At 41.9% G+C, this 22767-nt stretch overlaps 1 protein-coding gene across 5 annotated transcripts in view; it reads left to right on the plus strand.

Annotated features, from left to right (window-relative positions):
* Positions 1 to 22767, plus strand: part of LOC145392953 (nuclear distribution protein nudE-like 1) — a 451924-nt gene that overhangs the window by 319579 nt on the left and 109578 nt on the right. For 4 of the 5 annotated variants that reach the window (XM_080267243.1, XM_080267246.1, XM_080267245.1 and 1 more), the window contains exon 6: positions 12376 to 12479. In XM_080267243.1, the coding sequence (XP_080123369.1) occupies positions 12376 to 12479 (104 nt within the window). Of the gene's footprint in view, positions 1 to 12375; positions 12480 to 14364; positions 14546 to 22767 lie in introns of all 5 variants that reach the window. The other variant, XR_013896084.1, reaches the window with a different exon arrangement.

Here is a 22767-nt window from a genome sequence, read left to right on the forward strand (position 1 = left end):
ATACTGAACAAGAACTTGGTAGACTAGTGCAGAGTTTTGCTGATGTCTGTGAGCGTCGTGCCTTGAGAGTAAATGTAGAAAAGAGTAAAGTGATGGTAATCAAAAGAGAAGGTGACTCCCAGTGTGATGTTACAGTGAATGGAGAGAGACTGGAATTAGTGAGAGAGTTCATATACCTGGGTACAGCGATATTGTTGAAAAGAGAGGAAAATGCGCAAAAGAAGTGGAAAGTAGAGTGACACAAGGAAGAAAAGTAGCTGGTGCCATGAAGGTCTTGATAAGAAACAGAGGCTTGAGTTTGCTGCTGTGTGAGGCTTACATGAAGAAGTGTTAGTGCCGACTTTAACATGTGGGTGTGAGAGTTAGTGAGACTATGGTTTGGCATGAAAATGAAAAGTCAAGAGTGAGAGCAGTGGAGATGGGACTGCTAAGGAATGTATGTGGAGTACAGAGAGTTGGTAGGATATGAAATAATGTGATTCATGAAAGATGCGGAATGAGGAAGTCTGTGGACACCAGAATTGAAGAGAGTTTACTGAGATAGTATGGTCATGTGGAGAGAATGGATGACAATAGAGTGGTGAAAAAGGTATATCTGAGCAAATTTCAAGGAGGGAAGAGGGGAGGTAGACCAAGAAGAAGGCGGAAGGATATGGTGGATGAGTGTGTGAGGAAGAGAGGTATGGAAGTTGCTGTGGCTAGGGGACTGACATGAGATCGAGCTGGCTGGATAAATGTTGTGAGAAGAAGTGCATGATTAGGGATGTAGCACCCCTTTGAATGTGACAGCATTCGGATTGACTGTATTGGATATATTTATGTGAAGCTACAGAGTGTGGTGATAGTTTTTTGGCTTATTAGATAGAGCCAGGATTGCAGTAAATGATGAGTGAATGGAAGCGTGGCCCATTGGATTGGACAAACTTGGTCTGTCTGGACGTTGCTACTCTTCAACCTGCCCTTGGGTGGGAAAGGAGGTTCAGATGATGATGATGATTATTATTATAATAACAGTATTATTATTATTATTTTTATTTTTTATTTATTCATTTTTTTTTTTACAGTATTATTACTATTATTTGTGGTAAGTGGGGGCGCTCACCATCCACCCACTCGATGTAGTGCTGCTTTTGGTGTCTTCCCCTTCTTCTCTTCCATCCTTCCTCTTCTGTCTTTCTTTCCTTCATTCTTTCCTCTTCCTTCTGCCTACATGTGACTTTACCTTCCCTCTTCTGTCTTTCCTTCATTCTTTCCCCTTCTGCCTGTGGGTGACTCTGCACTGAGTGTCAGGCCAAATGGTTTCTTGTACATCAGGAAAGCATTTACTATGCTGGATGGTAACCATATAACCAAATTATGGCATCTGGTGGTTTAATGGACAATTTAGGTGCTCCAGTCGAATTGAGCTGGTGTAGGTTTATATCCAAGGGGTGGTTGGGGTTTATTGCTCATGTAATGCCACTCAGGGATGAGTGAGGCTGGTCGCTCTGATCTTAAATGTCAGGACCAACTTGCCTGGTCCTGGGCTCCTTCGCTCTTCATGGGGCGACGTAGGATTGGATGATCGGTGGATTATCATCATTAGAGGAAGATGTGGAGGTTTGTCGAGTCATATGATGGTAATATGCAAGATCAAGCTGAGAGGTGTAAGGTGGACCAAGAGAGTAGTATCAAGGAGAGAGGCTGAAAGTTGAGAAGCTGAAGATTAAAGAAATGGCAGATGAATACAGGGCCAAAGTAGGGGAGGAGTTAGGATCAGTGAATTGGAATGAAATGGATCTGGACTGCTTGTGGAATGTATGTAGGGATTGCTTGGTTAGGAATGCTAAAGCGGTGTGTGGTGTGGCAAGAGTAACAACAAAGAAGAAAAGTACGGCATGGTGGGATGAAGAGGTTATGAGAGCAATGGAGTAAAATAGGAAGAAGTGGCTGAAGTGGATACAGGACAGGGGCACAGTTTAAATAAGAAATGAATATATTGAGATCAAGAAGCACGTAAAGAGACTAGTGAAGAGGAAAAAGGAGGAGGTAAATAATGATCTAGGAAGAAAAATGAATGCAAATCGCTCTGAAAATAAGAAGTTATTTTGATTTGAGATGCGAAAATGTAGAAGTGACAGCGGAAAGAAATGTGAAAGTCTGAGCGGTGTAAGTGGTAGATTATTAACCCATGGGGATGAGGTAAAGACAAGATGGAAAGAATGTTTTGAAAGCCTGATGAATGGGAAATGTGAGAGCAAAACGACTATTAACATGATTGGTCTTTGGAGGTGTACAAAGAAGGACAGTGCCAGGAAACATGACACTCACAGAGGTGAAGAACGCTGTGAAACGGCTGAAAAATGGGAAAGCATCTGGGGTTGATGAGGTGTATGCAGATATGATTAAGTGTAGTGGATAGAGTGGAATGAAGTGCATGTTGGAGATATGTATGAAGGCATGGATGAGTAAAACAGTGCCATTAGGCCTAGTGTGGAAAAAGGCAGTGATTGTACTCTTGTACAAAAATAAAGGTGAGACAAGTGAGTGCTAGAATTATGGTGGCATAAGTAATTTGAGTGTGGGAGGAAAGGTATATGGAAGAATTATTATAAAGAAAGGAAGAGAGATATCAAAAGTCCTAGTGAGTGACAAACAGGGTGGCTTTAGGAGTGGCAGAGGATGTGTAGATCAGATATTTGCAGTGAGACAGATAGTGGAGAAGGCATTTGAGAAGGACTGTAAGGCGTTTTTGGCATTTACGGATCTGGAAAAAACATATGACAAAGAAGACAGAGAAGAATTGTGGAAGGTTTTCCGCATGTATGGTGTAGATGGTAAGCTGCTAGGTGCTGTCAAGAGATTTTATGTTGGTATTCAGGCATATGTAAGGGTAAATGAGCATCAGACTGAATGGTTCACTGTCAGTGTAGGTGTGTGAGAAGGATGCGTGATGTCCCAATGGTTGTTCAATATGTACTGTATATGGATGGGGTGATGAGAGAAGTAAAAACATGAATAATGGAGAGAGTGATGGCATTGGTAATGAATGGTGATGGATGGCATATCTCAAATTTGTTGTATGCTGATGATGCAATGCTATTTGCAAGTATTGGACAAGAGCTTGGTAGACTAGTGCAGAGTTTTGTATATGTCTGTGAGTGTCGTGCCTTGAGAGTAAATGCAGAAAAGAGTAAAGTGATAATTATTAAGAGTGAAGGTGACTCCTAGTGTGATGTTACAGTGAATGGAGAGAGATTGGAATTGGTGGGAGAGTTCAAATACTCGAGTACGGTGATACAGAAGAGAGGAAAATATGTAAAAGAAGTGGAACGTAGAGTGACACAAGGAAGGAAAGTAGTTGGTGCTATGAAGGCCTTGATAAAAAACAGAGACTTAAGTGTTGCAGCTGCACGAGGCTTACATGAAAGAGTATTAGTGCCAACTTTAATATATGGGTGGAAGACTATGGTGTGGCATGAAAGTGAAAAGTCAAGAGTAAGAGCTGTAGAGATGGGACTGCTGAGGATTGTATGTGGAGTACAGAGAGTGGATGGGATATGGAATAATGTGATTCATGAATGATGTAGAGTAAGGAAGTCTGTGGACACCGGAATCGAAGAGAGTGTACTGAGATGGTTTGGTCATGTGGAGAGAATGGATGACAATAGAATGGTGAAAAAAGTATACCTGAACGAATTTGAAGGAAGGAGAAGGTGAGGTAAGTCAAGAAGAAGGTGGGGGGATATGGTAGATGAGTGTGTGAAGAAGAGAGGCATGAGAGTTGGTGAGGCTGAGGGACTGACAAGAGACCGAGTTGGCAGGATGAATTTGTGCGAAGTGCATAACCAGGGATTTGGCACTTCTTTTTCACATGACATTATTCGGCTTGGCTCTGTCGGATAGGTATGTATATGTGAAGCTACAGAACGCAGTGAAGTTTTCTGTGGCCTGTCTGATGGAGCCAGGGTTTCGAGGGCTTGAATGATGAGTAAATGGAATCGTGGCCCATTGAATTGGGCAAACTTTGACTGTCTGGACATTGCTACTCCTCAACCTTGCCTGGAGTGGGAAAGGAGGTCCGGATAATGATGAATAAAATATCCAAATGTAAATACTGTATTTATATAATGCAATATGATTAAAACATATATATCTATATATATCTATATCTATATATATATATATATATATATATATATATATATATATATATATATATATATATATATATATATATATATATATATATATATATATATATATATATATATATATATATATATATATATATATATATATATATATATATATATATATATATATATATATATATATATATATATATATATATATACAGTATATATATATATATAGATATATATATATATATATATATATATATATATATATATATATATATGTGTGTGTGTGTGTGTATATATATGTGTATATATATATATATATATATATATATATATATATACAGTAATCCCCATACTATCCGGACGCCCACTTTCTGGACACCCCACATACCGGACATTTTGGTCCCGTGATTCATTATTCAAAAAAAAAAAAAAAAAAAAATGACACTTCCCCCCCGTAATTTGAACTCGGCGCTCATGGCACGGACCAGCTGTGTTTTGGTGCGTAGCTCCACCCCTGTCCGCAAGAGCGCCCCTGCATCCTCCCCACTTACCGCCCGTCCCTTGTTGTGAGTGCACGCTTGTCGTCATGGCCGCCCATGTGCTCGCATTTGTGTGGTGCCCTACCTCCTGCAGGCTCTGCTGCTGCTCTCCTGCCTCTTGTTAGTGTGTGTGATGATGGCCCCACTGCCTGAGAAGAGGAAGAGAGTGGTTTTAACTCTGGAGAAGAAGAGGGAGATATTGGACAAGGTGGACGCGGGATGGTCAACCTCACGCATCCTCCGTGAATTCAACCTGGCCCGATCTACTTTGTTTGATATCAGGAGATCCCGCGACAAACTCATGCAGTACACAGCTGACTTCTCGTCGAAGAACAAACGCAACGTGGAGAGGAAGATGATGTTTACTCCCTGGTATGCTGAAGTTGACCGCTCCACGTTGATTTCGTATCGACAGCAACATGCTGCTGGTGTGCTGGTGCGTGGCACAGAGCTGAAGGCTGCTGCTGAGAAGTTTGCAAGGCTTCATGACGCCCCAGACTTGAAGGCATCCGAGGGTTGGCTTTTTGCATTCAAGTTACGACATGGCCTTATCAACCGTAAGTCTCATGGCGAACCTTTGGACGCCAATGAGGATAGAGTAGAGGAGTTTCGGCACAAGGTGAAGAGGTTGATCGAAAGGGAGGACCTCACTCTCGGTCAAGTCTACAACACTGACGAAACTGGTTTATTCTGTTGCTCTTTGCCAACGAACACTCTAGCCGAGGAGACGGAGAAGCGTGTACCTGGCCACAAGCTCTCCAAGCAACGGATATCTGCTTTGTGTTGCGCCAGTGCTAACGGCATGCACCGACTCAAGCCGGTTTTTGTTGGCCGTGCAAAGCAGCCTCGGTGTTTTCGTGGGGTGATGGATGTCCTTCCTGTAGTTTGGCACCATTCTTTGAAGGCATGGTTCACTGCCCAGATCTTCAAAGACTGGTTCCACCACTATTTCATCAAGGAAGTCATCCATTACCAGATGAACACACTGGGAATCCCGCGTGACCAGATAAAGGCCCTCCTTCTCCTCGATAATGCACCTGCCCACCCGTGCGACAAGGACTTGGTGGCTGAGAATGGGCGCATTAGGTGCATGTTTATGCCACCTAATACGACTGCTCTCATCCAACCAACGGCCCAAGGAGTGATCGTGGCAACGAAGAGGCTGTACCAAAGGAAGTTCCTGGATGAGGTGAAGGTTGTTCTCGAGGATGAGGACAAGTGCAGGGAGGGACGGGACACCCGAGGCCAGCGGACTTTGGAAAGCATTCATCGCTACAACATCAAGTCTGCAGTCTACAACTGGGCCAGTGCATGGAAGGAAGTCCCTGTCAAGACTCAAGAAAATGGTTGGTCTCGTCTGCTTCTCAGAACTGATGGGGAGCAAAATTTCCTAGGTTTTGACATGGATGACTTCCATGCACGTCTGCGTGTGCACAGTGACGACGTTGATGTGGACAAAGTGCGTAAGTGGTTGGATGGCGACGAGGGCGATCCTGGGTATCAGACCATGTCTGATATCGAGATCGCATCTTCAGTTGCAGGTGTCAGTACCCAGCTTGAAGATTTTGATGAGGACGGCGACAATGATGCGGACTCCTCTCAGCGTGACACTATTCCAGCCATCCCCAAGTTGTGCGCACTCCAGGAACACATAGAGTTCATTCTTGACTACCTGGAACACCCAGACTGCGACAGGGAGATGGGGCCCTTGGGACTTGTGGAGGAAGTGTGCACTTTCAGGCAGTGCGTCATTAATCATCAAAATCGTCGTTCCTTGCGTCAGTCAACCATTGACAGCTTTTTCAGTCCCGTGACCCCCGCTGTGCCCAGCCCTGGCTCCACACCATTGCCTCCCCAAGACAGGCCCTCATCCTCTGAGCCACAGCTCAGCACATCAGCCACAGTGCAGTCACCACTGGACGTGAGTTTGCGCCTGTCTTCAGAGTCGTCTGCAGTGGGCAGTCCATCACCACGTCCTAGTGACGCACCTGTAGGCCACCTGCATCAGCTGCTCTCAGACTCTGACAGTGAATAAACAGCAAGAACTTGCCACTAGACCACACGGGAATTTACAGTGTTGTGCAGTGAAAAAAAAAAGTGGTAGTGTTAAGAAATTAGAATTCAGATTGCAAAGACTTAAGTGCAGAGTGCAACACTGATTTTATTGAAGTTCAATGGAGTGCAAATTAGACTAGAGTGTGTACTGTTAAGAAACTGGATTTATGAGTGCAAAGACTTAAGTGCAGAGTGCAACGCTTATTTCATTAAGGTGCAATGGAGCGCAAGTAAGACTAGATTGTGCAGTGTTAAGAGAATGGAATTCTGAGTGCAGATGATTAAGTTCAGTGCAAGACTTCATGTATAGTGTACTGCAGGTGCTTCAGGTACTCCTTTTTACTGTCAGAGTCTGAGAGGAGGTGGGTTATTCATCGAGATGGCCAGGAACTTGTTCCAAGTACCCAGAATGTTTCATATTGCATTGTATTTTCCATACTTACCTCTAAAACCTCATTTCACTCTTTAATGTTCCTTCTTGGTGTAAATAGGATCTTAGGTGGTATGCATGTGCAGTAGGGAGGTGTTTTTCTGAGTTAGGCAAGGTTAGGGTCCATAAGTACCAGTCCTGGAACCAGGGACTTGTAAGTACCCAGAATGTTTAGTATTGTACTTACCTCTAAAACCTCATTCTCTGGTTCTTTTGCATTTATTTCATTCTTTTATGGCCCTTATTGGTTTGAATTGGGTCTTTAATAGGTGCTAAGCCTATCCAGTAGGGAGTTGTATAGGTGTTTTTCTGAGTCAGAGTATGTTAGGGTCCATAAGTACAGGTCCAGAAAGCTGGGGCCCACTATCTGGATGGGACCACTTTCCGGACATGCTTTTGGCCCTATTGCATCGGATAGTAGAGGGATTACCATATATATATATATATACTGTATATATATACAGTATATATATATATACACTGTACATATACATATACATACATAGTACCCTCACGTCCAGTATGGTTGGCAAAAAATTAAATAACTTATTACTGTTGTACGGATTTGTTGGGCTAGTACGGATCGGCCTCGCAAAGTGGGCCAAATCCGAGGAGTTCTTCTCCAGTACTGACATGCCGCATCCAGTACTTACCCGCCCGCGCGAGGGAAGGTGGCCAACACCGAGGAACGTTTCCCTAGTACTGCCGTGCCTTCCTCATGACGCCTGATGTGTGCCAGTCAAATTTCAGTATTGCCTTTCCCCCTGATGATGTAGACGACAGTGTGTCAGTGTGTGACTATGAGATTTTTATGAAGGAGGTTGAGGCAGAGAGGCCTCCTCAGGATCCTGAAGGCCCTCGTGCAGGGGGTCAGTAGGACCTCCTACAACCTTGGAAACCCCTCCCCCTTCCCCCCCAGGCCCGTCGCCACTCACCTTGAAGGTTGGTAAAATCTTAGTTGTGTCAAAATGTAGTTACGTTGAATTTTTGAGGGACTTTTTCAAGACTTGTCTGACATTCATTTTTCCCATAAAGTCTGTTGTTTGTCCAGTACAGATATAGTCCAGTACGGTAGTACTCTCTGACAAAAATACCATACTGGATGTGAGGGTACTGTATATATATATAATTGAAAACTAAAAAAGGCTTGTGAAAAAATGTTACGTGATGGAGAAAAATGGTTTTCATTTTTTAATTCAGCATCGAACAGTATATGAAAATCATATGAATAAGTTAAAAAAAAAAAAAAAATGAATCTGTACCTGTGTAATGATTCTTTTAGTAAAATATTAATGAAGATGTAAAACAGAAAATGTTATGTTGTCTTGGATGTTAACCCGCTGCGTGCCAGCTATTTTTAGCCCTCTGGGTCGCCCCAGTGCTGGACATTTTTTGACTTTTTTTTTTTGGCTAAAATGATAGATTTTGATGTGGAAACAACGAATTTCACCATTAAAATGCTCACTGAGGCACAGAAATGGGTTTTATTGAGTCCTGCATACTCTTATACAGGTATAGCTGCTCTCTCGCGCTCACCACATACGTGAGAGAAAGCCGTTTTCTATGTAAGGTTTACCCAGGTATTTACGTTGGGAAGGTATAGCAATGTTCAGTACACTTTTCTGATCACTTATTACTTCAACATCTATTACAATTTGCATGTCTTTCTCATTGTGAATGCATTATCTTACACTTACTTGAAGATAGGTACAACCTGACTTCATTACATACAGTCCTGGCACTTACAAGAAGGTATTTACAGCTTGACTTCACTATATAGTCCTTACACTTACAAGAAAATATTCACAACTTACACTTACGTGAAAATATTTACAAAATGCTTTCACTATGTACAGCACTGGGCGAGGCACCCAGGCAGAGTGAGGCAGTGCGAGCGTGAGGGGGGGAGCGAGTGAGTGTATGGCCTTGACAGCCTGGGGGATTGTAGAGGAACAGTTACCATACATGCCTGCCAGTTTTTACCTGCGGATCTTGAAAAATGCAGTCACAATGAATTTTTTTATTGTAAACTGTTTTAAAACAGCACTGGCACTGGCCGCGGAATTATGTCAGACCATTTTAAAATGGCCCTGGCACGTGGCGGGTTAATGCTGTATGGCAAGGAGACTTGGTCTGTAGGAGAGGAGAATCAGTGGTGGGGATTAACACATTACTGCAATTGTTAATCCATTAATAAAGGAACTAATTTTTTTGTTAACGCATAATCCGTTAATTTTGTAAAGTTAACGGATTATCTTTAACTTCCTTTAAAATTTCCATTGATTTCCATTAATCCGTTATTTATTCTCTGTTACAGGTCACTTTAGGTCAGAAACATTTTGAATCCATCCATCCATCCATCCATCATCCAATCCTGCTTTGCCCCATGAGGAGTGTAGGAGCCCGGGGCTAGGCAGGTTGGTCCTGACATTTAAGATGAGAGTGACCAGCCTCACTTATCCCTGAGTGGTATTACTTGAGCAATAAACCCCAACCACTCCTTGGATGTAAACCTTCACCGGCTCAATCTGATTGGAGCACTGTAATTAGGAGCCTTGGGCTAGGCAGGTTGGTCCTGACATTTAAGATGAGAGTGACCAGCCTCATTTATCTCTGATTGGTATTACATGAGCAATAAACCCCAACCACACCTTGGATGTAAACCTTCACCGGCTCAATCTGATTGGATCGCCGTAATTACCCACTACACCACCAGGCGCCATAATTTGATTATATGGTTACCACCCAGTGTAGTAAATGGTTTCCTAGTGTACAGGATACAATTCGGCTTGTCTCTCAGTGCAGAGTCACCTATAGGCAGAAGGAAGAGAGAGGAATGAAGGAAAGAAAGACAAAAGAGGGAGTGTAAAGTCTCCCATAGGTAGAAGGGTGAGGAAAGAATGAAGTAAAGAAAGACAGAAGAGGACGGGAGGAATGGAGGGAGGAGAGGAAAGGGTAAACACCTGAGAGCATTTTAAATAACCATTTAAATAATCAAATCGAGTGTCTTAGTGACTCTAAGCCAACAGGAGTTTGGACTGTGGAGTGATCATAGGCTCATAGTGATGACATCTAGATCAGGTACATCCCAAGAGTCTGTCCCCGTGTCTCAGTTGTCTGTAAGTGAGACTGAAGTCGACTAGAACAGAGGTCCAAGCTGTCAGATGAGAACTTCAACATGTTGATGTTTATGAAGGGGAACAAGCACTTGCCTGTGAGGAAGGACTCAAAGAAAAAGTAGAGGAGGAGTAGTGATAACCTAATTGAGTGATTGTGTCATTTCCTTTTCTATTAATTTTGAATTCTAACTGTATTTTTAAAATATTTTGGGGTATTAATAAAACTTTTCCAGCTTTAAGAGTGTCTTTATAGGGGAAAACCAAGTTTCATATGTGAAAACAAAAATTAGCAAGTAGCAGATTAGCAGAGTATTAAATTAGTGATTAGCCACGTTAACATTTTTTAAAACTAACGGATTAATGGTTACTTTCCGTTAATTTAACGGTGGAATTAGCGGATTAACTTTAACGGAGCTACTTGACAGATTAACGAATTAACGGGTAATGAAGCTAACGTTCTTCATTAACTTGCCCATCACTGAAGAGAATACATGTGGATTAGAAAACTCAAAAAATGAGACTGTTGAGACAGATGAGTAGGGTCTCACAGAGTGACAGAACCGACACCAGCATACTGCAGGGGGGATTGGTATATGGAATATAAAAGGGATTATGTAGGCTGGTAGATTGAGATGGTCTGAGAGGAGGGAGGAGGATAGTTAGCTTAGGAGTGTCACGTGTGAATGGGGAGAGAAGAGTTGCCAGAGTCAGAACAAGGATGTCAGATGAGGTCTGACATGGAGAATTCTGGGCTAGAGAATTGAGCAGGGAAATGTCTCAGGAGTCCAACATATGGAGAGCTGCCATCAGGTGGAGAGACCCGCACTTGCTTGCTTGGTTAGTGGTCTCTAAGCATAGCGACATGTATGATGTGGATGAAAAACTGTTACTGTACTGTAAAGAGTTTGTATGATAGTATAGAAGCATGTGTATGAGTATGTGGATGTTTGAGTGTGTCGTTTATTGTCATTGTTGGAGTAAGACGAGGATGTGTGATGCCCCTATGACTCTTCGGCACGGTATATTGATGGTTCAGCACAGTATATTGTTGGAGTAATGAGAGAGGTTAGAACTTGAGTTGTGAGAGAGACATGGGGGATATAATAAATAGTGAATGATGGAACATCTCAGTTCTTATGTATGCAGGTGATGACACTGCAGCCATGAAATGGCATGATGTCCACAGATGTTGGTAAAGCAACTTAAATCATATATAGTAATGGATGGTTTTGCCTATAAAGTGGAGCTGATAATTTTAGAGGCTTGAATAATGTGTGAATAGATGGATGGTCCATTTCACATGACATTTTGTTGGTACAGTAGTTCATCTTTTATTGTGCCTTCCTGTTTTTGTTTCTTTTTCTGTGTCTGCAGGTTGATAGAACTGTAAATAAGTATCTGAGAGACTGGCAGGGAATTGAAGGCATTGGCGATGTACTTTGTTAGGGAAGAATGAAGTGGTTGGAGAAAGGAGGATGAAAATTGGGTGAAAAATATGTATGAGAATGATTGTGCAGGTTGATAGAACTGTGAATAAGCAGCTGAGAGACTGGCAAGGAATTGAAGGCATTGGCGATGTACTTTGTTGGGGAGACTGAAGTGGTTGGAGAATGGAGGATGAAAATTGGGTGAAAAATATGTATGAGAATAAATATTTAGGGCAGAGCATCAAGAGGTTGACATAGGAAAACTTAGGATTAGGTCCTGAAAAATGACGTCAGGTTTAGGGGATTGAACTTACATTCTGCAAGAAATCTTGCAACACAGAAAGCCACCATGAGGTGAACAATGCTGTCACATGCAAGCATGTGTAAAATCTTTCAAGACAAAAACAAAATGAATGAAACAGGCCCATTCACTTTACAGTATGTATAAATGGGAACTAAGATAATGATGATGATGCTTAGGAGGTAAGACAGTGTTAGTGATGATCAGTGATGATGATAAGTATGATAATCATAAAGCTTAGATTTAAAGATATGATTGATTTGTGAATGATGATTGTTAATAATAAAAACAGTGATGAATATGATAGAGGTGGTAATAGTACTAACATGATGGTAATGTTGACTAATATGGCACTAATCCACTCTTTCTTCCCACAGCCCCGCACCCACACCCTGGGCTGAGCAATGGTAATGGCCCCATGACCCCCTCTTCCAGAATATCCGCATTAAATATTGTGGGAGACCTGCTTAGGAAAGTCGGGGTAAGTCATTCTGGTTTCATAACTCTCTGAGTGATGGAGTTTGGATTAGTTTGGGTTTGATCATGCTAGGATTGGGTTGAGGACAAAGTTTTATTGGGCCAGTCTGATTTTGGGTAGATTGATTTGGTCCTGTTTCTTTTGGATAAGTTGAGTTTGATTAGGAAGGCTTGTGTTAATTTAGATGAGGTTAGCCTTGGTTTGTTATAATAGACTGGAAAGATTATGTTATACCAGAGTTGGTTGTGTGGAATGGTTAGGTGATCATAGATTAGGATGAGTTGTATCAGGTTTCATTAGGATGATTAGATTAGACAAGGTTAGGGCACTACTTTCCAGTCACAGGGACGGAGAAAGAATGAAAGAAAGCTGTTGGCAAGTCATTCCCCCCCTTCCCCCCACCTCTCTCTCTCTCTCTCTCTCTCTCTCTCTCTCTCTCTCTCCCCACTTAATGTCCGGAATATTTGTAGGCATAATACTGCTTCAGATGTTGCTCATCCTTGTTGTAGATATGGGAGGGATTATGTTTCCCGACTTCAAAACGATTATACAGTAAGAGTAAATTTTAAGTGGAATAATGAAGTTCATTTATCAACACTTATCACTGAAACAATGTGTAATGTGGAGTATATACCTCTGTATTGTATTTGAATTTCCAGAATGTTGGAAAGGAAATTATTTGCAGTATATTCATGTCTCATCCACTGTAATCTTAGAATTGTTTTATTTAAATGTCATACAGTATCATTAAGTTACCTAATAAATTACTCCCTTTTTTAATTTCATGTGAGGTATAATTCACTGTAAGGTTGGTCTGAGATCAAAAGCAAGCATTTGTTGTGCTTGTAGTCCTTCAGCAAATAGTCAGAAGTAAGAGCTAGTGATGGGTATTATGAAGACCTTTGCCTAACATTGTTCTCTTAGAATAGCATTTTGCCTGCACACATCCAACATACAGTATTAAGTAAGAACTTCCTGTGTTCCATTCCCAAAACATTATATTGCGATAATTGACAAGATGTTTATTTACCACAGTTAATAATGCATGAATGGTAAATGCTTTGTGTTGTTCTACTGTACATCATACAAACTTGTTGTTTACCAGCGCTTATTAAGTTGTTTTTGTGACAGAATTGTGAAGAGAGGTAAGAGGGGAAATAAACCATGTTTTAGTAGTGATATAGTTGTAGCTTTGAATGAGAAAATAAAGAGACATGGGAGAAAGTGCTTCAAAAAATGTACTTTACTGGGTGCTTGAAAAAATGTACTTTATTGAAAGGGTGGGGGAGAGAGAGAGAGAGAGAGAGAGATGGAATATAGGATCATGAAACAGTAAAATGGATGAAAAGAGAGGCCAGGAAGACAGTGGATAATGAGTTTGAAAGAAGATAAGTGTTCAGTATGGGAATGATAAAGTAACTACAAAAATAATAGATAGATGTGGGACATTAGGGCTCAACTATAAGATGCTAAAATCTACAGGAGTTAAGCAAGCACCTTGCATAAAAGAAAAAAAAAATGGGTGTGAATGATTGAATATTCTGCTCCAAGTGATGCTTGCACATCTAAAAATATGTTACTAAAAGGCAGTGAAGGAAGATAGATAATGAAATATGAAGGGAGGGGTGGAAGGAAAGTTTAGGGTTTGGGTTGTAATGCGCTAGAGGATGAAAATGATGACGTAGAGAGAGGGAGATAATAATTTGGCTCTTTGACACTGGCAGATATGAAAAAGCTGTGATTGCTCGATGAAGCATTGATAAGGGTGATAGTATACCTGTGGTAAAGGGGCCAGTTATTAGAGGGAAATACTTAACTTTAGGTGATAAAAGAGGTCAGGATGATGATGATGATTATGGTGATGATAATGATGATGAAATACTTTCAGAAAACTGTTAGTTGAAGTTGTGTAGGGAGTAGACTGTAGCACCAGTTGACCAGGGCAGTACTCCCAAGGTGGATGGATAGCTGATGACAGAGAGGGCTAGAGCTCCCATTTCATCAGCCTTCGGGACCAGCTCCTGACCATCCCCCTTTGCTGAACTTTTTCAGTGTTTCAGTTACTCAGAGTAAGCCAACATGCCCTCAAATTCATGTTCCTGTAACTGTCTACACCAATCTACATGCACATTACACACCTCACTTCCTATTCAAATATTCCCCCCAAAACATGATATCTACTAACCAAGCCTACGAGCTCCAAGGGAGAGGGGGGGGGGACCATAAATGTCCCCACCATCCACCCCGCTCCCAGTGACGACCAAGCAAGATGCCTGGAACCAGTGCGTAACTCACTTCTTCATTTCTGCAACATTCGCAGCCTTTCTTCAAACTTTCTTTCTGTTGAGCACCACTTCTCCTTCTCTAAACCTCACCTTCCCTTCCTAACTGAAACTTGGCTGTCTGAGGTGACTGATAGCAAACCCCTTTCTGTATCCTCCTACTTTCTCAATACTCATTTCAAAGCCAAAGGTGGTTGTTGTGTATATGTTCTCAATGACATTTCTTGCTGTTGTGTTCCTGAACTTGAATCTTATAATTTCTCTACTCTCTGGCTTCAGCTTTCCTGTCATTCTCTGACTAATTATATCTGCTGTTTACTTATCCCCAAATTCTGCTGACAGTGGAAAATTCTTCAACTATCTTACTTCTAAGATAGAACACAGCCTATCCATTTCTCCTTTCTCTGAAATCTCCATTCTAGGAGATTTCAGTGTTCACCACCACCTTTGGCTTTCATCTCCTTTCACTAATCCACCTGGTGAACAGGCCTACATCTTTTCTGTCCATAATGATATAGAGGAGCTTGTACAGCACCTTACCCATATCCCTGACTGCCTTGGAGAGAGTTCCAACATACCTGACCTCTTCCTTACAACTAATCCTTCTGATTATGCTGTTAATCTTTCCTTTCCATTGGGTTCCTCCAGTCATAACTTTATCACCCTAACCTGTCCTATCACTCCAGTAAGGCCTGTGGACCCTCCCAAAAAGCATCAGTTGTGGCACTTTGGAGCTGGTGATTGGGAGGCCCACAGGCAGTACTTCTTTGATTTTCCCTGGAATGATTATTGCTTCCATGGCCGAGAGCCCTCTGAGTGTACCTTGTGCATTATGGAGGTTATTCTCATGGGCATGGAAGCATACATTCCATTCTCATATCCTTTGACTAATGCAAAAAAAACTTGGTTTAATCATGCTTGTTCTACTGCTGTCAACAACAAGAAGGCCTACAAAAGGTACTGGAGCCAACCCATTCCTGAATCTCACCTCTTTTATAGTTTTGCCCAAAATCATGCTCAGTCTGTTTGTCGCTCTGCAAAAAATAATTTCATTCGTACTAAATGCTCTGATCTCTTCAACTCAGATTCTTCCCGCCCCATATTGCATCTTGCCAAAAACCATTCTAACAACTTTACCTCATCATCCTTCCCTTTTCTTTTCCACTCTGATGGCTCTGTAGCTATTTCATCTGCTGATAAAGCAGAACTTTTCACTCAGACTTTCTCCTATAGTCCCCTCTTAGACGATTCTGGTGCTGTTCCTCCAATACTTCCCCCCTCTGACTTCTTCATGGCCGACATTAAAATGTCTTCGTTTGATGTGTTTTCTGCTATCACTGGCCTCAAAACTAACAAGGCATATGGGCCTGATGGGGTCCCTCCTGTTGTCCTCAAGAACTGTGCTTCTGTGCTTGCATCCTGCCTAAGTAATCTCTTTTGCCTTTTTCTGTTAACTTGCAATTTTCCTTCTTGCCAGAAGTTTGTTCTCATTCAGCCTGTCCCAAAGAAGGGTGACCATTCCCAACCCTCTAACTATCACCCAATAGCTTTAACATCCTGTGTCTCAATAGTTTTTGAGTATTTTTAACTCCCCAAATTTAAGGCATCTTTCCTTTCACAACCATCTTTCTGATCATCAGTATGGGTTCCACCAGGGACGGTCCACTGGCGATCTTCTCGTTCACCATTCAGACTTGTGGTCATCCTCCTTTTGAGACTTTGGCGAGAGCTTTGCCATTGCACGTGACATCTCAAAGACTTTCGATCAAGTTTGGCATAAAGCTTTAATTTCCAAACTGCCGTCTTACGGTTTCTATCCTTCCATCTGTGCTTTCATCTCCAACTTCCTTTCTGGTCATTTTGTAGCTGCTATTGTAGATGACCACCGTTCTTCTCCTAGAGCTATCAGTAGCGGTGTTTCTCAGGGCTCTGTCCTGTCGCCAACTCTCTTCCTTATATTCATTAACCCCTAAAGACCTGTGGCTGTTGATTGACAGTTACGGAAAATGTTTAAAGTCCTAGGGCTGTCGATGGTACAAAGGCTGTCAAAAATTGGTGGTAGGTAGCACCGCCTCTTTTATGATATACTTTAAGACCTCACTATAACAGACTAATTGAGGCCCAAGCCACTCCAAAAAATGCGAAATTCCAATAAAAGCAACATCTGGACATCCTCCTCCTATCTTGGACTTTTTCCTACATATCAAACATTAGTCTGGATATCATGAATGGTTTTTAAACTGTTTTGTCTATCACTGCGGTACTGTGCTGTGTTATAACTTCACTACATTAATCAAATAGTATAGTATATATAATAATACTGTACTGTACACTTACAAACATGTCTTTTATTTGCCTCATTGTGGTGAACATAACTGAAGTGATCAGGCAGTCCAGACTGCTCCTGGCTTTATCAGACTTTTTCCGATATATAGGAATTTAGTCTGGTAGCTCCTCGATTCCGATAGAAGCGAATTCTGATCTATTGAAGTCCGTTATATCGAGGTTTTATTGTATATGGGACCTGGCCAATGGGAACTAATTGATCAGGTGGTGGGAGGCATGATCCAACTCCCTCCCTGGGTATGGGGACCCCCCCTTCCCCAGGCCATCTCTCCACCTCCCTTTGCCCCATTGGATCCTACCTTCTGTGTCTCCTCCCCTCCAAACTCCCCCCCCATACCCCCCCCCTCTAGACCATATTGGGTGTGTGTGGCCAACATATTCCCTTCCTTTCCCCTCATCCTGATGCCCCCTCACTCTCTCTCCACTTCCCTATTCCCTCTTATTTCCCAGGGATGTTCTATTCTTGCTCATAGTGAGGAGTGACTTTTTAAAAAAATTTTGAGAGCGAAATATACATTTTCAGGTGTGTAAAATCAGGCTCATCTAATCCTTAAGATCAAAATTTACTTTGGTGCAATTTTTTTTTCTCACTCTCTCTACACATAAGGGGTAACCATTTTTATTTTTGACGTTCTTTAACGGTCAGTATTGCGATAAATGTAAGTCGTATGAAAGTAAAACATATATTTTCAGATGTGTAAATTCAAGCTCTTGAATCCTGTAAGAAAAAAATTTACCTTGGTGAAGTTCAAAAACAAGACTCTTTTTGCAGATCTGGGGATAGGGGGGCTTGGAGATTTTCAGTCTTTAGGGTTAAAGACCTTCTAAGCTGTACATCTCGCTCTATCCACATGTACACTGATGACTTCACCCTCCACCATTCCATTTGCTTCCCACAGCATCCATCTCAGGAGTTATTCCAATATTCAAGGGATGAGGCTGTGGCATACACAATGTCTAACTTGGCTCATATCTCTGATTGGGGTAATAATAATCTGGTTGTTTTTAATGCATCAAAAACTCAGTTCTTACATCTATCAACCCAGTAAAATCTTCCACAGGAATACCCTCTAATTTTTAGCAATATCCAGCTCAATCCTGCATCATCTTTAAATGTGCTTGGGATTCATTTTCTCGGTATTTATCTTGGGAAAAACATATTACCTCTGTTGTAAAATCTGTTTCCAAGAGATTGGGTGTGCTAAACCAATTCCATGCTTTCATTACACTTGCACAGCAGTTGACTCTATACACAGGTTTTATTCGCCCATGTGTAGAGTGCAATTCTCATGTGTGGGGAGGCTCCACACACATATAGCTCTTCGCAACAAGGTGGATTCAAAGGATTTTTGTCTCATTAGCTTTTCTCCTCTTACAGGCTCCCTTCAACTTCTGTCTCATTGCTGCACTGTTGCATCTTTATCACTTTTCTATTGCTACTTCATTGGTCACTGCTCCTCTTAATTGTTGGCTTGCATCCCTCCGCCACTACGGTGGGCTTTAGCACCTGATTAGCAACAAACTCTCATCTCTTTTCTGCCCAACTCTCTAATGCAAGAGGTAACCATTACCCTCAGCCCTTCATGTATGCAACGGGTCAGAACTGTCTCCCTCTGTCTGTATTTCTTACTGCCTGTGATCTCCAGTCTTTCAGATGCAGTGTGTCCATGCATCTCGAAATGAACAGATCTTTAATTTTGCTCTGTTATCCTGTTAATGTTTTTTCCTGGAAGGAACAATTGCAGGCTCCTAGCCTGTGATTCAGTCTTCTTTGCATGAAAACAAAACAAAACAAAACAACAAAAACAAGTACAGTAATCCCACATTTATCCGGACATAATAGAGCCAAAGGTATGTCCGAGTAGTGGCAACATTCGGATAATGAACACTATTCCCCTACCATATCCAGACCCTACCTAAACTCAACCTCCAACCTATACCTAACCTATTTGTACAGTACCTGTGTTTAATTTGGCTGTCTTTTCTGGTCATTCAGGCATATTTAGACATCAAAACATACAAAGGAATATCCAGAGTGATGCTAAACACCAAGAAAACCATGCAGAAAAACCACTGAAAACCCAAAAACACCCTACCTAAACACTACTGTATGAACAGTACCCTTCCTTATTCTGGCAGTGTTTTCTGGTCATTCTGTCATATTTTGACATCAAAACATTCACAGCATTATCCAAAATAATTTTCAACACCAAGAAAACCATAAAAAAAAAAAAAAATAAAAAAACAACAACACCCAAGCTATACACCACTGTATTTACAGTACCCCTCCTAATTTTGGCACTGTTTTCAGGACAGTCTGCCATATTTAGACATCAAAATACACATAGGATTATCCATATTAATGTTAAACACCAAGGAAACTGCATAAACAAGAAACATCCACTAAAAAACTCAGGACGGTTGGAAAATCAGTTATCTGACACCAGTGATAGCTGATCCCGGGCCACAGAAAAATTCCACAGCCAAATATGCCACTGAAAATTGGTTAAATCGGTATAAATGGTATACTATCATCTTTGCTGGTGTTTATACTATAAGATAAGCTAATAAAAACACAGAAAACTGATGAGTAAAAGTACAGAAATGCAGTGAGAATAAATGGAGTTCAAAAGTAAAGCTTACCTTTCATATAACTTCCCACCATCCTAGTGCAAAATTTTGCCAGCACTTTCCAAGAGCTAAGCACATGTTTAGATGCAGAATTTCATGAGTTTTCTCATGGTCACTTTGGAATTTCAGTATGACCATAATTCAAATCGCAAAAAAATTAAAAACCCGTCAGTGCTATCGGCATGAAGGAGGGTAGAGAGTGGGGGGGGGGGGAGCCGGGAGGGAATGGAGGAGGGATGGGAGAGGGGGAGAAGCGAGACTGTGGACATGATTTTCACCCATCTGTCACGAGGTGGATGGGTGCTTTTACTGCACATTTACATGTGGCTTGTGGTCATTAAATGCCTGGTGGCCATTCGGAAACATAACTCCCGGTGACCGGGCAGCTTTGGACTTTTGGTAGAGAGGCAGTTGGCCGCTGTCACCGAACATGTACATGTGGCTTGTGGTCTGTGTTCGACGTTTGGTGGCAGTTGGAAAAGACAGCCTGGTGGCTGTGCAACTTTGGGCATTTGGTGGGGATGTGTAGGGAAGTTTTGACACAGCTTGCAGGCTACATTTGTATTACTCAGTTGCTGGAGGTTCGTTTGGGAATGATCAGACCAGCGTGCAACTTTGACCATTCAGTACAGGGGCAGACAGACATTTTAGCTCTGGTTGTGGGCTACAGCCTTTTTTCCACTCACAGCTCGAGCCTAGCGGCCATGATGCCGAATGTTTGAGCACATTGGCTGGCCAGCCGAAGTTCTTGGGGACCTATACATCTGGATAATAGCAAATAAATTTAGAGAATGGTTTAATAGAGCCAAGGTCCAGTATCCGCATAGTGAACAGGTCTGGGTACTTCACGTCCAGATAAATGAGGGATTACTGTATATTATAATTTTTTGTTTGCCACTGTTAACATAGCATGTTTTAATACTGACCCAGGTAACAGAGAGAATATTGTAGCATCTCATTTAACCATTTGACTGTTGTGTCACAGTTGAACAAGGATGTCACCTGTTAACGTATAATATCTATCTATCTATCTATCTATCTATTGCCAGACGCCTCAATCCCGTTTGGGGTGGCCACAAACAAATCGCCTCCAAGTCGCCCTGTCCCCCGCCATTTCAGTGCCCTGCTCCCAACTCACACCCCCCTCTCTCATATACCTCTCCACCCCATCCCTCCATCTCATCCTCGGCCTCCCCCTCCCTCTTCCCCCCTCCACCTCACTCACATACACTCTCTTCGTCAGTCTTTCACCCTCCATCCTCTCCACATGGCCAAACCACCTCAGTGTGTTCCTCATAACGCTTCCTATCATATCCACATCCACACCACAACTCTCCTTTATATCCTCATTCGTCAGCCTGTCTCTCCACGTGACTCCACAGGCTCCTCTTAAATAACTCATTTCCACTGCTCTCACTCTTGACTTGTGTCCTTCCAACAATGTCCAAGCTTCACTTCCGTACGTTAGAGTTGGTATCACAATACAGTACTGTCATGTAGTAACTTTTTCACTTCCATGCTCACTTCCCTGTTTCTTATCACTGCTTTCAAAGAACCAGCAACCTTTCTTCCCTGCTGTACCCTTTCAAGAACTTCACCCTCCAAACCTCCATCCGTACTCATCACACTACCTAAGTACTTAAACGTACTCACATTTTCCAATTCCTCACCATCCAACCTCACTGTACATTCACTAACTTCACCTCTCTCAAAGACCATCACTTTACTCTTCCCTACATTCACCTTTAGATTCCGTTTCGTACACACTATCTCAAACTCATCCACCAAGCCTTGCAGCTCCCCTTCGTCTTCACTCAACAACACAGTATCATCTGCAAACAACAGTACAGGGAGTTTCCAAACACCATCCTCTCTCACCAGGGCCACTCCAACATCCACTACCCTACCTTGTACCTCTTTTATTACCCCATCCATGTACAGATTGAACAACCATGGAGACATGACACATCCCTGTTTCAAACCAACTTTCAAAGAGAAAAATTCACTTAGTTCACCATCCACACGCACTGCAGCCTTCGCACCATCGTACATACTCTTCACAGCATTCAACAACTTCCCATCTACTCCATATATTCTTAACACTTTCCACAATCCTTGTCTATCCACCCTGTCATATGCTTTCTCCAAATCCATGAAAGCTGCATACAACTTCTTTCCCTTCTCTAGAAACTTTTCCACTAAAGATCTAAGAATGACTATCTGATCTACACAACCTCTTCCCTTCCTAAAGCCTCCCTGTTCTTCTCCAACTAATTTCTCTGTTCTCTCTCTAACTCTGTCTATAAGTATCCTACCATACACTTTTCCTATTATACTAAGAAGACAAATGCCCCTATGATTACCACACACTTCTTTTTCCCCTTTTCCTTTGTACAAGGGAATAACTATACCTGACTTCCAATCCTCTGGGACTTTACCTTCCTCCCAGGCCAATCTGCACATCTTCCACATCCATTCTACTACTATCTCTCCCCCATGCTTCAGCATTTCACCACACACTTCATCAATTCCTGGGGCTTTCCCCGATTTAACTTTCTTCATTGCTTCCACAACTTCAATCCTACTGATTTCTTCCTGTCTTCTCACCTCCCTCCTTCTCCCAGCCATTCCCCAGCCACTCATACTCGCATTACTTCCATCCTCTACGTTCAACAATTCCTTAAAGTGTTCTCTCCATCTGCTCACTTTTTTTTCGGTATATATGTCAGGACATATAATATACTGTATGTTAATAGCTGACATCTGGCATTTTTGATAATATACATATACTGTATATACAGGTAACTCGCACGGAACACGTGGGTTTCGTTCCTACCGTGCCATGTTAGGTGCGAAATCGTGTATATTTAAACTACTCCATATTTTGCTCCCTAGACCCCCCAAATGTGTTGTTTTGCTGTTATCTGTCACTGGTAATCACTAGAAAGCACTTTAAGTGGTTAGAAGGTTTATTTAATGTTATAACTCACAAATACAGTACTCCAGAGCAAAACTTCAACACACAAATACTG

This window comes from Coenobita brevimanus, chromosome 23 (assembly GCF_032717465.1).
Source record: "Coenobita brevimanus isolate Jiangsu-jjx chromosome 23, ASM3271746v2, whole genome shotgun sequence".
Classification (NCBI taxonomy): Eukaryota; Metazoa; Arthropoda; class Malacostraca; order Decapoda; family Coenobitidae; genus Coenobita; species Coenobita brevimanus.